This window comes from Diospyros lotus, chromosome 8 (assembly GCF_014633365.1).
Source record: "Diospyros lotus cultivar Yz01 chromosome 8, ASM1463336v1, whole genome shotgun sequence".
NCBI lineage: Eukaryota > Viridiplantae > Streptophyta > Magnoliopsida > Ericales > Ebenaceae > Diospyros > Diospyros lotus.
In genome coordinates, this window is record NC_068345.1 from 5,359,162 (window position 1) to 5,370,739 (window position 11,578).

Genomic DNA, 11,578 nt, shown 5'->3' on the forward strand with positions numbered 1-11,578 from the left:
ATTGATATAATTTAACTTATATGAATAGGTATATTCAAGTGAATATATTAAGAGTTATTAGCAAATAAGCATGGTGTTTTCATGTGAACACAATTCAAAATCTGAAGAAAAGTTTTGCATTTTAAATACCCAGCTATTATTTTAATTATATATATATAATCATAAAAGTACCTGGTAAAGTAAATTTATAAAATATTAACAACACAATTTTCTTAGAAATTATTTTTAAAATACGATTTGCTCTCTCATAGTCGGTTTAAGGGTCTCAATCAGGACCGTTGAAGCGTCGAAGGGCAGCCGGGGGGTGGATTCCCCATTTTACCCTTGCGATGAAACGACGTGCCGAGCCTCGTACCACACGACGGTGCCCTAGCCATCTGATCCGTGAAATTCAAGCAACTGACGTCCATCTGTCAGTGCCTCTCCTGCAATTTGTTACGCCTCCCCAGGGCATTTTTGTCATACTATCATTGAGATTGTCAAGAACAAAAAGGCGTCTTCTGACGCCATTCTTCCACGTGGCAATCATGTGTACAGAAGTACAGCCACTATGCAACAAGTCACCGCATTTGGCTAGATTCCTGTATTTTTTTTTTATAATTTTGTAAATTTATTATTCTATTTTATTCATATTATCTACGAAAATAAAAGTTCACTTTCTATTTTATTCAATTTAATCTCTCCATTTTTTATTCAAATTTTTCCCTTCACTTTTGGAATTGCATATTGAGTTGAAAATTTTAAGAATTTGAAATCGAAAATATGGAGGGTAAATTAGTCTTTTTATCTATATTTCTAGTTAATATTTTTGTGTAAATTATAACCGTTATATCATATTTTTTAATAATAAAAATATTAAAACTTAGGTATTTAATTTTTATTATTTATAATTTTATAAGTAAACGGATTTAAAATTTTAAAATCGGTGGTGGGAGTTTTTTTTAATTTAAAAAGAAAATAAAAACCTCGAAGCGATAATGCATGGATCAAATGGCAGACACGTGGCGGCAGGAGAGGAAGGTAGCATCTGCATCTGGTGCAACGCTACGCGTACTTATACTTCTCGACTAAATCATTTCCAATGATGAATAACGCCCACTCATTGCCATTGTTCACGGACGAAATGACAATACCACCCTTTGTTGCTGAACAGTTCATAGAGTTTTATTACGGTGTGGTGATGGGCACAGAAGGCTCCGCAGCATGCCAACTCATCCGTCATCATGATCGCCTTCTCCACGCATTTTATAAACTAAAATTATTTTGAAAAAAAATATAAAAATAATACACGCGTTAAAATAAGATAAAATAAATGTATATTATTTAAAAAAAAAAAAAAAAAATCTTACTACTTAATTTCTGTCCCTGAGTAATGATTGGTAGTACTAAAAATAAAAATAATTATTTAAATATTATTGTGAAAATAAATGGTGAGGTGGGGGCGTCTGAAAGTCAATGGTACTTGGACGCGTCTCAAAATCTTTCCAATTTGGGTTGGGTTACGTTTGATGCATATAGGAAGGCGTAATAACTTATAGAAATAAATAGCATTTAATTAAACGTGACCTGAAAATTTTAATATTATCAAAATGTGTTTTGAATTTTGAAATTTGTAGCATTTTATTGGGCATTCGATTATTTCAGTTGGTTGCCTGTCAACTAGTTTAGTAATTGGATGGAACTTATCAAATTTAAAGGTAAGGAAACCAAATTGAATTTAAATTTTAAGAAATTTGGCTTAATCAAATGGGTGGAAATTAATCAAAATAATTGAATTTTTAAATAGTTGAATTTTGAGGAAGGTTATGAATTGTAAATTGACGAGGTGATGAGGAAATAATTCAGGGAGAAATAAATTATTTTCCTATTCACATCAAATACCCCATAAATTTAATAGACGACTCATTTGCTCAATCTCTCACCGAGACACCCCCTAGACCTTATTGAAATCCTCATTTGAACTAATATATATCTCTATATATATATATATCAATGCTAAAAAAGTGATGTTAGTTAAGAGAGCTAAGTACTCCAATAAGTAAAAAAGAAAGAAACTAATTGTGGAGCAACAAATTGACGTTAAGCGCAACAAACAACATGAACGGTCTGATTCTCGAAAAATTCCAGCTCAGTTTATTTCTCTCAACACACCTCGAGCTTAGATCCTTATAGTCATCAAGGATAAAGACTACTTGAAGAGATTGAAATCGATGAAAGCTTCCTCCAATCGAAGGAACAAGGACAAGTATTGTTTGTTCCATCATGATTACGGACATGATAAAAGAGTAATGCCACCAACTAAAAGAAGAAATTCAAGAGCTCATCAATAGAGGTTTTCTCGACAAGTTTGTGGTAAAGAAGATAGTTGCAAGGGAGACCATCGCCAAAGAAGCCCTAGTATTCTCACACATAAACGATCTAAAGGCGATGCCATACTAGAACTCTGCCTTGGAAAGAGGAAAAGCAACACGATAAAAAGACTAGCCAACACTTAATTTTCCACACCCTTGTAATTAGGACATTGCTAAGCAAAAAAGTGAGAGCTAGCTCTAGTTTTGGCTAAACCTCAAGTACTAAGAGGTCCCTTAGAGTTGAGACTATCTCATTTTCAAATGAAAACCTACCAAGCCACACAAATCACAATAATCCCTTAGTTATCACGATAAAATTGGGAAAGTGGGAGCTCAAGAGAATCCTCGTTAACTTGGATAACTCTTCCAAGATTATTTTTTGGAGAGCTTTTTTGGGTATGTGATACAACATGGAGGTTCCTCATATTGGTTTTAATGGAGAGAGAGTTTATTTGGATGGATTAATCTACCTCCCATGGAATGTTGAGAAAGGTTCTCAAACCTTCCAGGTCACACGTTAGATGTTTTAATAGCAAAAGTTCCCTCAACTTATATCATGATCTTTGAGAGATTCGAACTTAATGCTTTGTAGGCCATTTCAAGTACTTACCACACGAAGATGAAGTTTCCAATGCCCAATGGTGTCAACAAGGTTAAGGGTAATTTAAAGTTAGCTTAAGAGTGCTATGTGGCTTCTCTTAGTATTGTCGCAAGCATTTACTAAAAACTAAAAAAAAAAAGAAAAAGATTGAGCCTAAACAAAAAGAGAATCCCTAATTAGGGAAGACTGCCAATCCCCCTCTAGCATGGTTAACTTCTTCTTGGAGGGACTAGAAAAGTTGAAGATCATCGAGCATGTGGATGAGCCAGTGGAGGTGTCCTTGAAAAAAGAGCACACCTTGTCGATTTGGAGATTGAGTTGTTGCCTAGTTGCACCACCACGCCTTGCTGAGCTAAGGACTTAGTTATTGTTGAGTTGCTGCCCTCCCCCATTGAGGTCATATTCTCCAAGCTACCAAATTGGGCATTTTCAAACCAAGATGCCTTTTTGCCTTCATCAAGCTGCTAAGCTATTTTGCTGCAAATCACTTTTCCAAAAGCCTTTCATCACTTCACACTTAGGACCTCTAGGCTACATAATCTTCCTATTTACAAGGTTTAAGAGGAGTAGGAAATGAAAAATTAAAAAAAAACACTATTCTCTTTAGCAAAGCAATCATCCACACCTTCATTAATAATTGTCATTAATAAATAACTCTCAAAAAATTAAAAAAAGATCAACTCAATTATTTTTCAAAATGACCAAGTTGCTCAGCTCAAGAAATGAGGAGCAAGTGATGAAAGAATTATTCAGAGGGATAAATTACTTCACTACTTCTATGGGCCCACCAATCACTATGTGCCATGTGTGCCAAAGAAAGCCAATCTGAAGTGGTCTGTGTCCCCTCAATTCGGCTTGGCCTAGCTTCAAATCCATTGCTAATATGGAACATTAAGGCAAACTCAGTTTATGAATTGGGTTAATCGAGAGTTTCTCTAGCAACCCCAGTTAATAAAAAATTTCTCTATTATCTCGAAAATCTCTCTAACCATTCAAGAATCTTAGTCCTAAAAACCAAACTACACTCTAGATATCACTCAATGTCATCTATAAATAGAAATAAACTCTTAAAGATGTAAACACATTAACAGAAATATATTCTATATTTTCTTATCTTTACCTTGTTGATTTGAGCGTCAGAGTTCTCCCAAAGAATAAAAGTCTCACTCATGCAAGTACTTGATTTGAGGCAATGCCTAGATGACTGATCCAGCATTATCACAAATATTGTTATTGACATTAATATTTTATTGTAGTTAAATAACCTAAAATATAGCAGTAATTATTAAAAAAATCACATATTTTGATTAATTCAATTCATTTATGAAAAAAAGTTAATTTGATTTTGAAACCTGATTTTAACCAAATAAGGTTCATTCTTGATAATTTATGTTACTAATAAACATTTTGTTTTAATTAAGTAATGCACTAACGAATTTTTTCAGGATGATATATGACTTTTTTAGTCACTTCAATTATTATTGAGAAGTTACATGAAAATGTATGACTCGTTGGATGTATAATAATTATAATGGAAGTTTAAAGGTAAAATAATATTATAATATATTTCAAAGCTTGGGATGCGAATTGATAACATTCTAAGATAACAAGAATATACGTTTTGTATTTTTGCCAAAAATATGATATTCTTTAGGTTTATAGTCATTTTAAGTAGTATTTTTTATTTTTAAGAAAAGATAACAACTCCAAATCTTAGTATTATAGTTTTGATTGCTATTAACATAAAATACTTTTACTTCTCCGACCCCTCATTCTTATGCTAAAGAGCAACCAATGACAACAATAACTTATTCTCTTTTTCTTTTTCTCAAAAAGAAAATGCTATTAGTATATCAGTGTGTATATTTTGGCTTACACAATAATATATCAATGTCTATAATACCCTCATTCAAGGTGGTGAGACGCAATGAGATGAGGGGTATTTATGTTATTTATGTGTCTTATGTAACTCGATGTGTACATAAATAATATATAAATAGTATGACCCTTCTCAAAATTCCATCTTATCAATGATGGTGTCGATAGGATTTCCCTACTACAATGTGTTGTAACGATTGGGAAATCCTATTGACGCCAACATTTGGAAGTTAATTATCTTAATTCGACACATATGATTAGAATAAGACAGAATAAATAGAAATGAGATGAAAAAAATAATAAGTCTTTTACATTTGTGCTCTAAGCTATAACATTCTTTTCTCTCGAATAATCAATTCACAAAATAATTTTCTCCTTGTTAAGTTTATGCTCCAAAACACAAATAGCTCAAATACGAGGTAACCTTAATTTTTACCTTCTTAAATAACGAAAGACTAAACTAACTTTTTACGAGTTCTTCACTCACGATAATAGAAAGGTAAGGGAGCCTCATTCTTTAACGTTTGTCTTGCATTTTTTTGTATGTCTATCCTTGTTCGTTCTCAATTTTGCTTTTTTTTATAGACATTTGTTACTCTCATTTTTGTTTAGTAACAAATATTCATTAACATTAAAAATTTTCATAAGTGGTACCTCAACCCCGTCGCCCACATTTACCCTGACACCACCAAGCTCCGCCACTTTTTCCGTCAATCAACCACCAACTCCGGTGGTCCGATGCTTCAAATAGTGTTGGTCAGATGGGCCACCAAACACTAGGGTTGATTTTATTCTCTAAATTGTTCTAAAAACAACTATCACATTATTATTGTTAGAATAATTATACTAAGTAGATCATTAGTCCTTCATGAGTCGTGACTATTTTATGCTCCTAAGAAAGTGTTGCCCTGACTTAGTAAATTCACGACAACCTTTAGGGTCAACAGTAACAATAAAAATAAAAAAAATAAAAAAAACATTCAGATTTCATGGCACCATCAGATTGATTGAATGCTTGATGTCATCAAACTTTCCCCCAAATCTTCTTTAACGCTAGATCTTTGTGGGCCATTGATCCTATTGCGTTTATTGATGCCAACTCGTAAACATCCATGCTTCACAAAATTACTTTCATTTCTTCTTTATTAACAGAGTATCAAAGGTTCATTGATTTAGTCATTGTGATATTTTGAGTTTACTCAATGCAGTCTCAAATGAGAGTATTTACGAATTTTTGTTATTAAAACCAAAAAAAAACCACGCAAAATTTATATTTTTGTCTTGTAATTTCTTGTTTTCTTTCATATGTCAATTTAAATTTTTCGTTGTTTTGATTACACTATTGAACTTAATTTTTGAGTCAATTTAATTTTTATACTTTGATTTTATTTTTGTATAGGAATTCAAATTTTTCGTTATTTTGATTACATCCATGAATTTATATTTTCGAGTTAATTTAATCTCTGTACTTTCATGTGTAATAAAAAAATAAAATAAGATAACAAAGTATACGTCACTCCTTGTTTATGTCAAAGTACGAGAGTTAAATTGATTCGAAAATATATATTTAAGAGTGTAATCGAAATAATGAAAAATTTGAATTGTTGTATAAAAAAAGATTAAAGTATAAGTATTAAATTAACTCAAAAATATAAATCTAGAAGTGTAGTCGAAACAATGAAAAGTTCAAGTTAGTATATAAAAAAAATAAAAATATAAGTATTAAATTGATTCAAAAATATAAATTTAAGAATATAATTAAAATAAAAAAAATTGATTGGTTATATAAAAAAATATAAAAGTATAAAAATATAAATATAAATCTGACGGCAGTCGAGGATTGTAAATGGACAATTTTACCCTTTAATGTGAAAAGGGTAAATGAATTACGCTAATTTGGGTGAGGAAATATGGAGGGCAAAATGGGGATTGAAGGGCTTCCAATATCTGAAGTAAGTGACGACAGGAGGCAGAGCTGGACAACAAGAAACCCTAACTTGGGTTGAAACATGCTGTCATATCTCTTCAATCTAGGTCAGGCCATTGCATGTATGTATGCGCATACAAACATGCATGCATGCCACATCATTCGGTCACCGTGGCATGCACATACGTCTCTCCATGTGCGTGCCGGTCCGCGTGACAAGCACGTGCTGACGGAAACGCGCCGTCACCTAACGCCCGTTTAAAGCGAAATCAGCCGCTACGCTGACAGTTGGACCCTGTTGAAAAGAAGATTCTCTCTTCTGCATAATATATATGTTTTTGAGGTCCGGTTGGATGGGTCTCGGGTCTACCGTATTATACTGTGCCACCCACGTGTCCAGGTGTGCTGCCGTTGACGCGAAGGATTATTTTTGGGGCAGTGATCTCACCCGTTGGAATAGCGTTAAAGCCTAGCTCGCGATGCGGGGGAGAGATGTTGCTGAGTTGTTTATTGATTTAAATAGGGAGGAAGTGTTATCCTGTAATGAGGAGCATGATATTAACGGAGGTCCCCTGATGATTTGATAGCTTCATGCAAAAATTCAATTCAAATATCAAGGGTCAGCTTGCATAGAAAGCTAGAAACTATTAACGTAATTGTGATATTATAATAATATTAATTAATGCAATAATAATACAATTTAATAAAACCATATTTTATTTTAGTATTTTGAATCCAACATCCAGTAGTAGTAGTAGTAGTAGTACCTGTAGTAGGGTCCATCATATCGTCATTCAAACCATGCTGAAACTGAAAGGTTTCTAAGTGTCTTCCCTAACCCCATTCATTCCTCCATATGCTTCGTCTTTGCAAAGAGTTGGTCAACTTTGCCAATGAACCTTCTTCGTTTGAATTCTTTCTGTCCCCACCAGAAATTGCTAATCGCACTTTTGATTTCTTTGCACAAAGTGCTGGAAGATATGGAAGAAGTAGGAGGTTATGGCTTTTATTTAAGCACCTATGGACCCTTCTGCCATTGACAGGGTCTTCTCTGTCCTGGAGCTGGAGGAAGCTAAAAATACTTTTCTATTATCTCTTTTGAAATTAACATCTTCTAAAATTAATTATCTGGAAATAATTTTCAAAGGTAATTTACCAAAAACATTATCTTATTATTATTATTATTATTATTTGCTTCAAGTCCAAAAATCTGTGCAATAATATAAGAAAAGACAAAATTAGGAACAAAATTATTTATACTAAAATTCGAGTGATATGAATACGTGAAAAAAAATAGAGATTAATAGATGCAATTTTGTCAAAGAATAAATAAATGTGTAAAAAGAAAAATGAAAGAAATTCATGAAAAATCCTTTAGACATGACATGATATATAATAAATATAAAAAAGATTAACATTTCTTCTTCTTGTAAATTTAAAACTAATTTTAGAAAGCGTTTGCCAATATGAAAAACGGTGGTTAAATTGTAGAAAATACTAGGGAGCTTGATAAAATTCTATTCCAGTGATCTTTTCAACTTTTAGGGGAGAGGATTAGGTTTAATGTCCAATCATCAATCAACTCATCTTTCAGAATGCCATAAATCTATGTTTTACCCAGGCACAATCCATGTGAAAAATGAAAGAAGTCCAGGTGTTCTCTAAGCTAAGTGGGACCAGTTTTTCCCGGGAACCAAACAGGGCATCAGAGAGCAAGTCTAGCAAACATGTTAGCCCGAAAAGGGGTATACCCCTAGCAAGTAGCCCACGAGGAAAATATTCAGAAGATTTCAACTGGGCTTTCTGGAAGACAATTTTAAGTATTTATTGGTCTCTTCGTTTTAGCCTACTTTCCTAACTCTGTGAGATTAAGACTTGTGATGATAACGATGTTTTTAACGTGCACACTAGAACTTATTGAAGCGACAGAGGAAATAGTACAGGTGATTATAGTTATGTTAAGAGTGCATGTGCTATGTTCAATGGGTTTGTTTGCTTTAATTGAATTCTGTCCAGCAATAATTGACACAGCCTAAACACATCCATCCATCCATCCATCCATCCTTGGGATGTAAACAAGTGTTGTTCAAGTTAGCACAGACTGTTTCTTATCCCTTCTGTTAATTTCTATCCACGAGGCCTCTGAAAACTGCTAATAAATTTCATTTAAGTTGTATGAAGAGCAGAGGGGAACTACCTCATTTACCAGCTACAGCTCCTGCTCCTCCATGTTTCAGAAAACTGGCTTCTGTGCAGGAGAAAACTGGCATTGCTGCTCCCGGGAATTATTGAACACTTCCAAGCAAGAAAACACAGGATACTATCAATCAGATGGTAGCATAAATTAATAGGGCAGATGCAGAGCCTGAAGCAATCCCCAAAATCTCCTTGGCATTATCCTTAATGGGTCTTCAACCTTCACAACTGAAGGAGTCGATTTGCTAGTTTTCCCATGAATGGATTGCATTCGAACAGCTGGCAGGGTGAGGGCTGTCATGTAGTAGCAGCAGAAAAACTTGTAAACCAACTATGCCCGGTTGTCTTTTGAAATCCTTTATCCAACATGACCATCCTCATCCTTTCAGCTTTCTCCCAGCTATCTGAAGCGGCATAAATATTTGATAATAGCACATAATGTGAATCATGGCTGTACTCCGGGTCAGAATCTCTTGCAACTTGCTTCACCACCTGATCTGCCATATCAGTGTCTGAGTGAATCCGGCATGCTCCAAGTAGAGCTCCCCAAACTGTGTCGTTCGCTTTCACTGGCATCCTCTTTATCAAATCATAAGCTTCTTTCAATCTCCCTGCCCGCCCCAGAAGGTCAATTATGCATCCATAATGCTTAATGCTGGCTTTCAAGCCATATTTCTCCATTTTTGAGAAAATTTCAAGACCTTTTTCAACGAATCCCCTGTGTGCACAGGCTGATAGAACCGATAGGAATGTTATCCCATTGGGCTTCTCATTTGAAGCCTCCATTCTGCGCAAAAATTCAAGAGCTTCATTGCACTGCCCATGAATAGCTAAACCTGAGATCATAGCATTCCAACAGGCATCATTCCTCTCGGTCATCCTTTCAAAAATCAATTTTGCACTCCTTAGATCACCACATTTAGCATACATGTCAACCAACCCATTAAGAACAAATTGGTTAATTTTAACACCCTTGTTAACGATCATTTGGTGGATCTCTTTCCCAGTATCCAGCAACCCAATTTGCCCACAGGCAGATAAAACACTTGTTATAGTAACTTCATCTGGTTCAAACCCCTCGGCTTGCATCTTTTTAAATACATCCAGGGCTTCCTCACAACACCCGTTTTGAGCTAGCCCAGTAATCAATGAATTCCAGTTCACCAAATTCCTCTCTGGAATCCTATTGAAAATGGCCATGGCAGCCTGAACATCCCCTTTTTTGCAATACCCAGAAATCAAGGAAGACCAAACAAAGTAATTCCTCTCTGGCATTTGCTCAAAAACTTCATTTGCAGCTTCCATGTCCCCATTCCTAGCATACCCATCAACCATCACAGTCCAAGTCACCACAGTCCTCAACTCCACTGGAACCTGTAGGCAGATAAACCAAGCATGGGCCCCAGATATTAGCTATCTTAGTTATTGATAAACCTGTAACAGTGAATCCATTATTTTAGTAGATTTAGGATAGCAAATTAGCAATCATTATTCAGTAGCGACAACATAAAAGTATAGTGAACATTTGATTTCTGTGAACAATATAAATATTAGAGAGATTATGGATTTTAGCGTGTAGAGAGTAGAGGGAGTGATGTTTTAGTAATAAAATAGCTTCTTCCCCGTATAATTTGTTGTGTGTGTATTTAAGTTTTGGGTCCTACAGAACCTGATCAAAAAATTTCCTTGCAATATCAGCGTCTCCTCTCCTGGCAAAACCTTCAATCATTTCAATCCATGTAACTGCAGACCGTGTCGACATGTGCTTGAACAAAAACAAAGCCAAACTAATGTCGCCGCTCTTCAAGCATCCTCCTATCATCGCATTCCACGTAACAACATTCCTCTCAGGCATATTGTCAAACACCTTGCGGGAATCAAAAACTCGACCGCATTTCGCGTACATATCAATCAACGAAGTACCCACCATTACATCAGACTCCATCCCCATCTTGACAGACTCCGCGTGCAAGGCCTTGCCATGGTTGAGCATGGCAAGGGAAGAACAGGCTTTGAGAAGCAACGGAAGAACACCCGAAAGATTAATTCCTGGGTGCCGGATACGGGTATAGATTACAAGGACGTCTCTGTATGCCCTCCGAGAGATGCATTTTCTTATGTGGCGACACCAATTTGATGGAGCTGGCAAGCTCTGCGCGGCGCAGGGTTCAGAGCTCAGGCTGATGGTCTCTCTGTTTGAGGGGATCTGCTTCTGGTGGTGTTGGGGTTGGGTTTGGGTTGTCAAGTCCTGTAAGTTTTGGGACAGTCTTCTATTCATCTCAGCATCATTTGGGTCTGTCCCAGGGAATTCGAGCCCGTCTAAACAATGTCTAGACTTTAGAGGCATAATTTGTCCCGACCCGAATCTATCCGAACTGTTTTTCAAACATAATTTTAAGTCCATATTCCCTGAATGGATCGAATTTGTTGAATATGGTGTCATACAGTATATTATCAAACTCACTTGTAAAAATCTTTTTATGTTATATGGAAAGGTAATGCAGAAGATCATATGCTCATCTTGGTTTGAGTGCAAATATATGCTCATCTTTTTATGTCATATGCTCATCTTGGTTTAAGTCCAATGCCTTTTTGAGTGTTTATTTGTAAGCATTTGGAATCTTC

At 35.2% G+C, this 11,578-nt stretch overlaps 1 protein-coding gene across 3 annotated transcripts; it reads right to left on the bottom strand.

Moving 5' to 3' along the window:
• Positions 1-6,663: 6,663 nt before the first annotated feature.
• LOC127807147 (pentatricopeptide repeat-containing protein At3g21470) lies at positions 6,664-11,518 on the bottom strand. 3 transcript variants are annotated; one of them, XR_008024607.1, is made up of 4 exons: positions 10,623-11,518; positions 8,955-10,327; positions 7,525-7,728; positions 6,665-7,295 (listed from the first exon to the last, which is right to left on the bottom strand). XR_008024607.1 is itself a non-coding variant. In XM_052344794.1 (2 exons), exons 1-2 carry the CDS (start codon positions 11,499-11,501, stop codon positions 9,251-9,253), a joined length of 1,956 nt encoding a protein of 651 aa, XP_052200754.1. In that variant the 5' UTR covers positions 11,502-11,518; the 3' UTR covers positions 7,756-9,250. The 3 variants fall into 3 exon arrangements, 1 of the variants encoding a protein (XP_052200754.1); XR_008024606.1 differs by having other exon boundaries at positions 6,664-7,728; XM_052344794.1 differs by lacking the exons at positions 6,665-7,295; positions 7,525-7,728 and having other exon boundaries at positions 7,756-10,327.
• Between the last annotated feature and the right edge of the window lie 60 nt (positions 11,519-11,578).

What these genes read in the sequence shown, in the direction of transcription:
- LOC127807147 (XM_052344794.1), bottom strand. Translation starts at nt 11,501, where the DNA reads ATGAGCATATATTTGCACTCAAACCAAGATGAGCATATGATCTTCTGC. An exon ending in CAAGGAAATTTTTTGATCAG is followed by an intron (nt 10,328 to 10,622) that starts GTTCTGTAGGAC and finishes ATCTGCCTACAG; the next exon opens with GTTCCAGTGGAGTTGAGGAC.